Here is a 13,930-nt window from a genome sequence, read left to right as displayed (position 1 = left end):
CTTTGAACTCACCAGTAATAGCTCATAGTTTCTTACAGCCCTGTGTAAAAACTTCCATGTATTGTAGTTGCGTATAACAAGAGAACATTTGTTTGCAAGCTTAGAGATCAGTGCTAGAATGGTAGCTCCGAGCACTGTAGCTTGGAGCTAGCATGCTTGTGCTCCAAGGGGCATCCCACTGGTTTCTCTCAGCTTTCTATGGTACCTTACTAGGATGATGCTTTTTTGGATCCCTGTTACTCCCTATTTACACACCCCCTCATTCCCAGGCAGCCCTGAGGCAGCCCACCTCCAGCTGTGGCTGCCGTTCTCTGCACTGCTTGGTGCAAGTGCCGATTGCTTTGGAGTGCCTCCCCTCGCTCAAATAGGCGGTAATTACGGGCTTAAAGAGGTTTAGTGGTCCAGCAAACTACATAATCACCCCTTGAATTAGCCTCAGCTCATCAGCCTCAGTCCAACGAGCAGTGCTTACCACTAGCATTAGCTAGCATGCTGCACTCCCTTCTCTTTATTGCACAGAGGGAAGCACAGCAGCAGGTGTTGTGCAACATCCGGCCCCCTTAATAAATTTAGCCTTCCCTGTGCTGGAATAGGGAGGACTAATGAAGCACGCCTTCATAGTGAAAACAACCAGAAAGTACACACACACACACACACACACACACACACACACACACACACACACACACACACACACACACACACACGATTCTTTCCATCAGCACACCAACAGACCTCACCCTTTATATTATACGTATATATGGCACTTTCTAAAGACTTGTCATGTACCTACATGCTATAAGCTTAAGTCTACACATACATTAGAGACACACCCTACTGTACACAGCACACAGTTGTTGTAGGTTTTTAACACCCAGTTATATTGCAACACAGTGGCTGCTGTCCTGCATTGTGCCCTGAGAGTGATGGATGATTCTAATCATCAATTATCATTCTGTGGAAGCTGGCAATGCTGTACATTGTCTAATCCACTTTGTACCGGAGCTTTAATGACATACTTTTCACCCTTTGCGTCACCAGCTAACTAGATTTATCTCATTCCCATAGGCAAGAGCGCTGTGAGATTTCCCTAAATCAACAAAAGCTGTTTTTTGAGAGGGCAATGCTCATTAATGAATAAAAAACCCAAGAACATCTGCTTTTCCACATTTCTTTTTCATCCCGAAAAGAGATGGAGAGATTTGATGACAAAAACAGTTTGAAAGGGGGTTTCTTTGCAATTTATGGTGCATATATCGAGACCCCCCCCCCCCCCCCAAAAAAAAAAAAAAACAGAAAAAAAGGTTTATGAATTATTCATACAAGCTTTGAGCTAGTTTACTGAAGACCAGTATGATAAAAAAGGCTGTTCCTGCTTTTTTTGGGTAGCGCTAAGAAGGGGACATTTAATTTTGCACAGGCTTTTCAGACAGAAGAGACTCTGCATCTCTCATCTCGTAGTTGGTTCATTTTGAGTTTCTCAAAAGATCTGTTTTTGCACTGTTTAGTTATTTTGCGTCGGAGCAGCCTGAATCAGAGGAAATTAGGTTAGGGGTGCTTTGTTTTTCTTCTGTTGTTGTTTTGTTCACTCTCACTCCCTTTTCTTTTTTTCTTTAATCCCCCCTTTCTCCCAGAGCCAGCTTTGTTGCTGGGTCCCTGCTCCCTAATGAAGTCAAAGGGATGTCAGTCGATGCCACCTACACAGAAAGGAATTTGAAATGGCGTAGCTCTCACAGCACAGCATGAACACACACACACACACACACACACACACACACACACACACACACACACACACAAACAGTGTAGATGAAACTTTGACTCTATGAGCAAAAAAAAAATTATAAAATAAAATAAAACTGAGAAATTGGAAGCTTGCTGTATGAGATAGAACAGGCTTACAGTTTGGAACGCTTGTTTTAAAGTCTGCTCGTGCGCAGGGTTCAGGGTATTTGTTGTTAGCATAACAATGTGCTCGGCTCTCCAAATATTTAAGGTAATCTCATGCTCGTCTGTCAGGAGCAAGGCCACACTTCCAGTAAACCCTATGTTTTAGAGTGTGCATGTGTGCATACATGTTTGTGGAAGACAGTTTGGTTTGATACAGTGATGCCCTTCTAGCCAAAAAGGCCTCCGGATTAGCCGTCAGGCATTCCTGATAGGCAGCTCGGTTTCCACAGAGATTTGACCTGGGAACAGTGAGGGGAAGAGATCTGGCCAAGTCAAGGCTGTTTACTTTTTACCTTAAGTGGTACATGCAAGTCGGTTACCGTCCATTATTTTGTTGGTGTTTAACCTGCTTGGTTTCAGGTCAGGAGAGTTATGCTACTTTCACAAGCCTGCTTACAAATATTTCCAAGGGTATCTTGTTGGTTACAGTGGTACACTAGGGGAAAGTGTTGCATATTACCAATTTGTTTACTGTTATCATTGCATTTTCTAACATCTTTGTGCCTTGTGGCCTTCTGCAACCATCTGGTGTTAAAATAAGCTAACTGAAAATACCACTGACCCATGTCTGTTATCCACAGATTGTGCAGTGTCATGGCCTCTTTTTTGAGGGGACGTCACATGGCTGTGACAACATATGATTTTCCTCTCTCCTCTTCCTCTCTCCATCCTGTTTCATGGTTGCAGTTTTATAAAGCTAATGTGGCGTGTCAAGCCTTTTTAATGGGAAGCGCAGAGGCTTGGGAAGTGTAGCTTTAAATAGAAATATATGCAATGATAACACCCTAATGCAAATGGCTAAAGAAGAAACACAGAGAAGTGTGGCTACAGTGAAACTGGTTATAAAAGTGTAATCACAGTGCTTCCCCAGCAAAAGAGACTACTTTTTCCTTTTGCCCATTTATTACTACCAACACATTCAGGTGAGACTTGCACGGCACAAAACAAGAATTGGGGAGCTGTGACCTTTTAGGAATTCTGTTCTTTTTTTTGTGTCAAAGTTTATCAGAATTTTTACTCCAGCAGATGAGATCAAGAGACACTTTGTGCTGTAAAGGTCAAAAGTTCAGTCATCATGAAGGGAACTAGGGAATGACACCAAGCAAATGCTTGTTCCCATATACTAAGCTACCATAACTTAATGTTTCTTATAACTAAATAAACATGCGGGACATGAAATCAGACTTTTACCAGGGTAGCTAGTGTGAAGCTTAGGTCGGGTAACTTTAAAAATGTTAGTCTTTAACAGAACAACTTTTCATCCCTTTCATAATATCTTAAGTAATTTATTATGGCTACTTTAAGTCACTTTTAGATCCATGGAGTTTTTCTATTCGAGTCCTCACGAAATTAAAATTTTACTTCAGTGGTATGTGTTCAGAGCCTTATTACCAGCTCAAACTGATGATACTTTATTTCAAGTGTTTTTTTAAAAATTATTTAATATATTTTTACAAATCTGGAAAAAGTAATATAATTCCTATTTTGTTGTATGTTTAATTGTTAACTGTAGCATTCACTTTTTTTTTCTACCGTCATGCCTAGAATAGTTTTCTTTTGGGTTATGGTTGGAACGGGGGAGTAAAAAGGGGGCCTACAGAATATTCATGCTCTTATCTCTTTTTTAAACCCTGGGGCTCCAGATATCCATTTCCATGTCTCCTCTCCTGCCTCCCCCTTCCCTCTTCCTCTTTCTTTCTTCTATCTAACCCGCTCTTGTTCTTGTCTGAGGAGGTCAGAGAGGAAGACGGTCAGACAGGGAGGGGATGTTACTGATGCTCTGTTACTCACCCCCACACACAGATCTGCACGCAAAGATACATACACACACCATATTCAGACCATGCACAGCTAAACTTACTTGTAAACCATGCAAGCTCAGTGGCTCAAATAAGAACAAGGAAACATATTCAATTCTGTGCACATATTAACTTGCAGGGCAAAGCAAAGTAAAATCTTTGACTCTATCGGACAAACAAAATGTACAACGGAAATGTACACCCATACTCTTACATACTCAGATTGATAAGACATGAAGAAGAGAAGGAAGCAAAAACGCACACCCCTCCTGGCACCCACATGCTCAGAGCCCAGTGGAGAGCAGGGTGGAAATTCTCATGAAAGGAGCTGTATATTTGGAGAAGACATATCATTAAGATAGGCGGAGGAAAGAGGGAAGGGAGGGAAGGATGCGCAGAAACTTTCCATCTGCTCTTTTAAAGAACATGTTATTGCTTTTCTCACTAAAGGCCTCTCTCTCTCTTTCTCTCTCTCAACCCGCTGAACCTGAGCCAAAGGCCGTTAAGACACCAGAATCGCTCACAGACAATATTAAAACTGGCCGACTTGTTGCTCAGCAAGAAACTAAATCACAGTGTTTTGACAGATAGGAGCTAATTTGGAGGTTTAGGGAAAAAAGGAGGAGAAAAACAGTTTTAATGTTCTGGCTTCATGGCTATCTCTTCCTCTAAACTCTTAAATTAAGTGAGGACTTTTTTGTATGTGAAAACTTGTAAAGGAGTTTGCTTATGTAAAGTAGAAGTCTCAGTGCTCACATACTGAAGTTCTAGTGATTGTCCTGGAAGTTGTGTTATCAGCATAATATGCGTTTAACTGTAAACAATAAAAATACTCTTTTTTTTTTCTTTTTTTTTAAATTGACACTGAATAAATGAATAAATTACGTTATTTCTGACTGATTTCTTTTAACCATTTCTTTATATATTTAATTTAATTATTGTATAAAAATTAAAAGAACCTCAACCTTATGCTTATGTTTATTCTTAAGTAAATGTACTTATTACATTCTACCACTAGCAGGATTTGTGTCAAATGAAATGCTGTAAGAACATTTTTCTTCCAGTACTGTAGGCTGAGACCGAGATAGTCACACACACTGTCTGTTTGTGTATTTTATTTATGCATCTGTCTGTGTAAGTGCGTATCTGTGCTGGTAAGCTAGAAGGACGGGAAACATTGAAACAGGGTGTATTTGTGCTGTATTGTGGCCTCTGGCATGGCTGCATCCCCCTGATATCACGAGGCAGACACTCCACAGATCTGTGACAAGCAGAATAGACACATTGATCTTTTCATGTTCAATCATCTTTTTTGTTGCAAAGAGAGACATGTTTTTCACATGATTAGCTGAGATTAAAATGTCAGAAGTGTATGTGTAGATATGATATATAAAGCAATGCATCAGGGCATCGGATGACACAAGCCGTAAGAATAATGTTTTCTCACTTTCACCCACAGAGGAAGGCAAGTGCTGCCTCAGATTTTCTGCAGTTATTTTCCTTTGGTTTTTATCTGATTGGGCAAAAATATGGAGGCAACTTGCACGCACACTGAAACAGCACTGTGTGTATATGTGTGTGCATATGTATGGGCAGTTCACATGCATATATGCACACTAACACACACACGTACAGGCGAACAAAAATGGTTGTAAAAAAAGAACTGGACACAAATTTGGCCAGAGGCGACAAGCAATTATAACTTTGTGCATGAAATTAGCCTCCTTGTGTTCCCATTCCCTGCAACCAATCACATGGACAAGGGAAGACTGGGAAAAAATCTGTCTCCCCTCGCTGTGCCGGGTGGTTCCAGCATTAAACACAATCCTGTTCATTATGCACTGAAAAAGCTTTAATGAAAAAATGAAAAAGCTGGCGCCGCACTAATTTTGCACATCTGATTGACTAACAAGGAGACATACCCTTGATAGATGTACTGCAAATATCATACAGCAGCCATATGTGTGGTGCCTGTTTTTGAACACAATAACTTGGGATTTTTATCGAAGCACATGTTAGCGCTGCGAGTAACTCTAAGCTCGACTCGGCCTATTTTTAAGAGAGCAAATTAACCTAAAAATATTTGAATTTGTTCTTTAAAGTCAGTAGCATAAGATTTTCTAAGTTTTTAGACAGTCATTGTTAAATACTACTACTTAATCATTGAAAAGCAGTGCTCTAAAATAGTGCTGACTGGATCATTAAGCCAGATTATCCTTATGCTGTTTAGTTTTTGATGTATCCCTTCTGTAAATGTATACACAGCTTTTGGATTATAGATAGTCCTCCAGTTTGTGCTAGCCTTTCAACAATCTATTCTCTCCATCGCTCCCTTTCCCCTCCCTCCTCTTCTCCTCTGTTACGGCCTGCCTATGCCGTACTGCACAGTCCATGTCTTGTCTGAGTCATGAACAGCACATTGTACTCCATGAACAAGGCTCCGTGCAACTGTGATACCCCCTACTCCAATATAAATCAACACACTCCCCAAGTTCGCATTTATCCCATTTATTCATTCTATATATTTAAACAGGTGGCTCAAATTTAACTGTTCTCAGCTGGCTTCTTGATAGGAGGGGTCACAGTCACTGGTTTATATTTAAACATTGACTTTAGAAGTCACTTCGGGCTTTTCGTGTCCATGATGCATTCGTTAGTCTTCAGATGAATAAAAAATCATTCAGATTCCAATTTGGATCCTCGAATAAGGAGGAAGGATCTTTTATCTTTTACCTGTTAATATTATTGTTGCACAAATGAGTGAAAAAGGGATGTCTTCTAAAATCAAGGTGATGCAGTTTGATTAAAACATATTAAGAGTTACGAAAAATGAAAGTTTATTGGGTGTATGCGTATAACTTCTTCGCCCTCCACCCGATATAAGACTCGACACAGCATTGAATGATATGTTTTGGTGGCATTCTTTAATTTTGGGGATAGGGATCATATTGTGCAGTTAAGCCATAGAAATAATTGCAACAAAAAGACAAACTTAACAGAGTCATGTTATTGTACACACTGTAATAAGGATAAAAGAAACCAGCAGCAATAAAGACGCGAGTTTTACATCCTCTTGTCTCTATTCCATCGGCTTAATGTTACATATTCCCCACTCTCTGATTACATATGCAGCGGGGTGAAAGGGGGGCCATTGACGCGAATATATTTGTGTAAGAGGCTGCCTAATTACTAGAGCTGGTTCTCCACTTCACTTAACTTTCTAATTGGCTTGCCTTTTTGGCTGCCATTAATTACAAGATTTCATATTCCATTAATGATCGGAGGGGGTGGCACATTAATGTGCACACACTCAGATGTACTTACAGTATACATAGACATACACACAGGCACATACTGACACCTATGCACCAATGAGCATGAGCACACATCTCATTTTCTAGGTCTCATTACAGCGCATGGTTTTGTATGTGCGACTGTGTATGTGCAACCTGTGCCCTGCAACATCTCTTTCCCTGCTAAAAGACACATCAAAGCCCTTTTAAAAACACAAGAAGCTTCATTAAACAATTTGTGGTCAGCCTTTTCTCAAAGTGTCTCTGTCTCCTGCAGCATCCCTACCCATCGGAAGAACAGAAGAAACAGCTGGCGCAGGACACAGGACTCACGATCCTACAAGTGAACAACTGGTAAGTCATTTCAGAGTTTACATGCAGTCGATTTCAGGAGTTTGACCCCCCAGGCTATCCCAGTTCTTGATGATTAGAATTAATGCCTCCACTCCACCTCTATTTTCATCACGCACACGCACACACCATTTACTGAATCATCCTCACCTAGATCAATCCATCTAAAGAGATATGGCCTGGAGTGATTTTCCAAACCAACAGCCTAACTCGGCCCAAACATGAGAATCCATGTTAATTAAGAATCAAACTACTATCTGAAAACATCCAATAAAATCATCCAAGATGCACATCTTATAAAAGAATGATTACTGCTCTGAGACTAATTATAGGGTTTTACTTTGGTTGTCTTATTTTGGGGTTTGCGGCTTTTTGTAGGCTTACCTTTAACTGTGATTAGCATTTGTTTTAAACACTTGGAGAACATCATTTAACATTCATCTGCTCTTTGTAAATTTTTAAAACATACATTTATTCAGTTTATACACTCTGTTATCCTGAATTTTCCTCTTTTTTTCTTTTGCAAATTATCCTGAAGTCTGTAGTACTGCATATTATTTGAAAAGTAAAATATGAACAGGAAACACTGTATATTCTGATTTGGATTAAAAAAAATCCTCTAAGAAGCTTAGTTACCTTTGTCTTAACAACTCAGTTCAGTCCAATACAAATGTATCTGTGTAGCTCCAAATCCCAACAATGGTCACCTTAAGGTGCTTTATATACTAAGGTATGGATCCAACAATATTAGACAGAAAATACCAGAGACCAGACAAACTCTCTTTTAACATGAAGGTGAGGAGTAAAAGAAAAGGGGGAAAAGAGTCCAAAGAGACAAAGATAAAGCACAAACTATGGAAGAGAGTAGATAAAGGTTAATGATCCAATAGTGGCATATAAATGCATCAAGAGTGAAAATAAGGGAGTGGAGAAGATGGGAAGTCCCCAGCAGCCCAAACCCGCATCAGCATACTAAGGCATGGGCAGGGTCACCTGCTCCAGCCCTGTGATTAAAAAGGGAAAATTTTAAGGCCTGTCTTCTGAATTTAAACTGGGAGCTGATTCTATGGGAGAACAGCGTGATAGCCAAAGGAACTGCATCCAATTACTTTTGCAAACTCTGGGAACCAAAAGCCTGCAGTCAGAGTACAAAGTGAACGAAAGTCAGTCAGAGAACAAAATGACCATATATTATTGTTATTATTTAGTACTTATTTTTTAACAAGGCATTTGAAGATGTCCTTGTTAGCAAGGAGCCTAGCATATTAGCGGACAGGCTGATTGCTAACTAGCCTCTGCAAATTACTGCTCTGTAAGTGCCAACTGGCCTGTTAATTGGGCATGGACTGAGCCATAAAATAAGGTTGCTAAGTATCCATTTTAACCTTAGGTAATACTGTAAAAGGTAAAAGGAGGCCCTGTGTCCTTTTGCGGCTAGTCTTATCAGAGAGATGGCTATCAGCACATGCTTAGTGTTATTAGCCATGTCTAATTAAAGGGGCTCAAGTCTGGGTAACCAAGGCAGGGCCCTTGCAGAGGGTTTTTGATCTAAGCAGCCCTTAAAATAATCCTTGAAAGTATCAGTGAGTTTGCTTGGTAGGAGCATGAAAGTGGAGACTGCAGAAAAAGCAAAGAGGAGGAGTGAGAGTTGAAGAGGCAGACAGTGAAAAATAGATGAAGAGAAGGAGAAAGGGAGAAGGGAAGAAAAGGAGATGAGACATGATAACTCCCCATTACCAGTGGCCTAATGATGTTAATATTATTCCCAGCCATTGTTTAATCTGAGACCTCAGAGACAGACAGACGTTAGATTAGGGTATGATGTATCAGTCTTTGGAGAATTCATTTTATACCAGGCCAAAAACAATACACACACATACTGGTGAAAAAAGGTCTCCGGACCAGGGGGAATCCTAGAGGTTATCAGATCACGTGACCCCTCTGAAATCCATGGGGATCAATCCTTACAGCTGAGATAAAGCCAAACTCTGTCTGCACACACGCCTGTGTCTGTGTGTGAGTCACAGACAGTCACATGAACAGTAGCTTGGTCACTTAATACTGACTGTGTGTTCTCAATCTGTTTGTTATATTTATTGGTAGGGGAATAGCAACACACCCCGAAGGTGTGTATGCATGTGTATTTGTGCAATACCAACACACACTGTGTAAATCGTAGGAGGTTAATCTTGGTTTGTAGAAGATGTGTGTGTCTGTGTGTGTGTTTAAAAGAGAGGGACCGGGGGTGGTTAATCTAAGGGGTATTAGCTGTTAAACCCTCCATGCTGGGATCCCGCTGCCCCCTCACATTTTGTTGTATACGTGCGTGTGTATGTGTGTACACGCTTGTCCACAGGCATATTTCCATGCATGGTTCGGTTGTTTGAGCAAGCGAGCAGTACAGTGTGGCATGGAAGGGCGATCAAGGAAAACAATAAAGTGAAAACATGGAGTGACAAAGAGATAAAGACAAAGAAACTGACCAAAAAAAGAGAGAAGAGAAAAGGAGGATAAGCAGAAATGGAAGAGGGGGAAAAAGATGATAGAAACAAACGAAAGAAAGACAATGACAGAGTAATAGAGAGCGAGGGGTTACGTTAGGGGAACTGCCATTTCACAGTCATGTTGTTGTGCTGGTTGGGAAGCCCCGTCATTGGGTGTCTCCATAGCAACCCCCAGTGATGTTACCTCCTGACCTACTGATTTAGTGAAGTCAATTTTCCTAGATGTGATTCTGTTTGTCAGTGCTTTGGAAAACCGTACTCACAGACATATATACAAATGAGTACACAAACGCGCTTCACATCTCGCGTGTTCGCTTGCAAAATGGGTGCAAAAGAAGACTTCCGAAAGTATAAAACACCTAGTGGGAGTGTGTTTCACAGTCACATGCAGGCCATGGGCAATGAATTCATGTTAAACAGCTCAGGATGTACCGGGGTCATCCATGATCCGTGCTTATTGTCCCAACAGGGGATGACTTAACAACTGACAAAGAAAAACTCTTGTCAGAACATTAAGAACACACACTCTTCCTTTCTTCCCCTGCATCAACATAGACACATACAATCTCTTTATTGTACTGTACAATGTGTGTTACCTCACATATATTGCATAATCGCACACTGCAATATAACCATATACTCTCCCTCTGTCTCCCGCACCATAGATGTCTTAACACACATGTTGGTGTGCATTATTGATGAGTGAGCACGCGGTAGGGCTCAGCAGATTAAATAAAAATGCTAAAGGCCGGCAAGGGGCGCAGATCACTCATGAATTATTGGCAGAAATACGCTGCACCAGGGAATCTCAATTTGAATGGCAAAAGTGTGCGTGTGTGTGTGTGGCAATACATGTTCACATTTACAAAGCAGAATCATATACAGAGAATTTAAGAATATTCTATAGCAAACGGAAATTTCTCACGCCCTCTGGCATAAACGAGTAACAGAATGATGTACATTAAAACATAAGTGCAAAGTCTCCCATAGACTTTATAGAGCAGTATAGTATGTCACAAAGAGCACTCACCCATGTGAATGCTTATGACGTTAAAAGTTCATTAACAAACCTGTACTGTAAATTCTAAAGAATAAATCAACCACAAAGAAAGTATTTTTTTTAATAGTTTTTAGTAGTTTATAGTATGCATTATGTTGTGTTGTTTAAAAAAACAAAGTAAATTTAATCTGTTTTTTGTTCCTGTATTATTTTAGTCTTCTAATAATTTTGGGCTACAAAAAGTTTTTGCTTTTTATCTCATCTTATTTCACTGAGCTGTAAAACTGACACACAAACTGCTGCCACCTCACAGGCCTGGTGTTGCATGACAAAAGCAAACAGCGTGACAGAAAAGATACAATCTGTGTGCAAAATCAAACAAATCTTTCAGGCTTTTATTTGCATTGCAATTATGATACTGAAAAAAAATGCAAAGGATCTCCAAAAGGAGAAGTTCTTTTGTTCCTTCGAGTGCATGTACTTTAGGAACACAAGTGCATATGTTCCACTAAGTGAGAGCTGGATTACACTGTCCAAACTGTTTGGTTATGTTTTTCAGAGGCATGTCAACAAAACAAAAGCAATCCTGGGATGGAGCAATAGGGGGAAAGAATTCTCATGTCTCAAGGAGACGAATTCATAACTGACCTCTCCTCAGCATGCGATATAAAAATAGCTGTATCAGTTGATTGGTAAAGAAAGAAGTCGAGGAATAATTCGATTTAGATCTGCCGATAGACCCGTGTTTATATCTGTCAGCAACCATAGTATGGACATGTTCTTTCACAATACAACCTTTTACCTGCTCGAACAATTACATCATTCTGGACTGAGCCAGGAGCTAAAAGCTCCATGCGTAACATATAAAATGTCTTTTTTTTTCTCTCTCTCTCAATCTCTCTACTCTCTGTTTCTCTGGATACAGTCAGTATCTCTGTGCTAAGTTCTCCTAACGCTCCAGTGATGTAAAAATCGATGGCGAGGTCATCAGGTTTCCCTTGTTGGCTGCCCCTCCCCTTCCTGCCTGCAATTTAATAATACCCCTTTAAAGGCAGTGTTTAAGCCCCGCCGAGCAATTGTTTTGTCAATAAGACCTCCTTTTACGAACGTCTTAAAAGCATGCACAGAGTGAGAGTGAGGGAGAGAGAATGAGAAAGAGAGGTAGTATTTAAAAGGGCAGAGTGGACGGACGTTCGGGCTACTTAGGAAAGGGGGGCATGGCACATACATATGCTGCTTATCGGGTTTCTGAAAGCACAGGCAGGGGGAACATAGAGGAAGAGGTGAAAGAAGGGAAGGGGAGCAAGTAAGGGAGGACAGATAAGTGGAGCAAGGTGAGAGGAAAAACATGCAAAGAAGAATGACAAGAAGCACTTGCTGTTTATAATTTTTACCTAATAAAATTGGTTAATTCAACTTAGGTTGAAGATCTAATTTTGTTTTTGGTTTGTTTTCGAGTTACAGTAATGTTGCTCTGGAACTGAGATGTGGTTAGACCACAAAAAACGTTATTGGAAGAACAAGAATGTCAGGTTAGGTGGTGTGAAGGCCTCTGAAGCATATGAAGGAAAATCTAGGTTTAAATCTTACCTCCTCTATTTGCCATGCATATTTCCTGCTCAATAAGGCATTCATATTGTGTGTCCAGTCTGTTTTGTCACTACTTAAAGTAGTTAAAAATGTCATTAATGCATCTGGCAAACGTTGTCATCAAATACACAAATACATACACAAACACACACGAAAGGACTCACTTTGAAGGAAATGTTTTAATATCTGGAAGAGTTGATTACTAAAAAAGATCCACCTATTGCAAGAATAATAAACTGTGTTAAACAGTTGAAATAATGAGAGCAGATGACAACATGTTTCAGTGTTCTGCAAGCTGACAGGCTAAAGAGAGAGATGCTAGAACTTGTTCACAGAAAGTCTTCTGAGGTGTGTGTTTGTGTGTTTTGGAATTAGCAGGCCAAGTTTCAGTCTATGCCCCGAAGCTCGTTTCGTACACTGCAGCTGTGTCAAGTTGCTTCAGCCTGAAACTCCTTGACATTACAGGAACCCCCCCAAAAGACACACACGCACTTGCACACTTTTCACTAGATGTGACCTCAGCCTAAGTTTTCAACACTGAGGAAAAATGTGAAAATAATTTCAAGAACAATATTTTCTTCCCTTGGTTTGAAGTCTGTTGCTAACAATAGTTCCATACAGGAAACTTTAGCCTGTGCAGACACAACCCTGTCTTTACTGTATTATGTCAACAAAAGTGTGTGCAGACACACGCGCGTGTGTGTCTGCACACTCAAATAGGTGTCCATGTGCAATGACTGACTACAAATAACACCATTTCTCCTCACCCCTACTGCCCTCTTTCTTCCCCTCACTTTCTCTATTTCTCTTACATCACAGCACGCTGCCCTAGGCCAAACCTGCATTTCCCTTCATTCGCCCCTCTCCCTTTCTTTTTTTTACTCCCTTCCTCTTTTTATCCCCACTCCTCTCTCTTGCTTTTTAAACCTCCTTTTGTTGTAGAGGAGGGGGTAGTCCAAAACATGAAAGGCGGCGCAATGTGAATGCCCGGGATCTGTGTTGAAGCACACATGGTCGCTGTCGTACTCGCCACCATTAGTCAGTTGTTGTTGTTCTCACGCTAATGTTTTCTCATGTTGATCAAACACTACTGTGAAGTGAACCAGCAGGACGGCGATCAAGTGCTGCGTGCCAAAGTTAAATATCGAGGAAAATAGGACAGCTTCTCCCACAATTAACAGACAGAGGACTGACAGTGATTTTATGCAATTAAAATATGTGACAGTTCCATGTAGGGGATTTGTTGACAAAGCATAAAATGAGAATGTTTCTGCCGGCACTGACACACGTGGCAGTTGCCAGCCAGTGTTGGTGAGATGAACTGGATTGGACACCCGTGTTTAATGATTATTACAGTAGTGGTAAAATGTTCTAGCAACTGGATTTTTTTTTAAATTAAATCCTGAAATTGTATATGCATTTACTAAAGTAGGTAAGCTGACA

At 40.4% G+C, this 13,930-nt stretch overlaps 1 protein-coding gene across 1 annotated transcript in view; it reads left to right on the top strand.

The window, feature by feature from the left end:
* meis1b (Meis homeobox 1 b) overlaps positions 1-13,930 on the top strand; it is a 77,007-nt gene that overhangs the window by 46,009 nt on the left and 17,068 nt on the right. The window contains exon 9 of the mRNA XM_082557119.1: positions 7,320-7,396. Coding sequence (XP_082413245.1) covers positions 7,320-7,396 — 77 coding nt within the window. The remainder of the gene's footprint in view (positions 1-7,319; positions 7,397-13,930) is intronic.

The sequence above is a fragment of the Aulonocara stuartgranti genome (genome assembly GCF_965226115.1).
Source record: "Aulonocara stuartgranti genome assembly, chromosome: 13".
NCBI classification, from domain to species: Eukaryota; Metazoa; Chordata; class Actinopteri; order Cichliformes; family Cichlidae; genus Aulonocara; species Aulonocara stuartgranti.
This window is presented reverse-complemented; position numbering and strand designations above follow the sequence as displayed.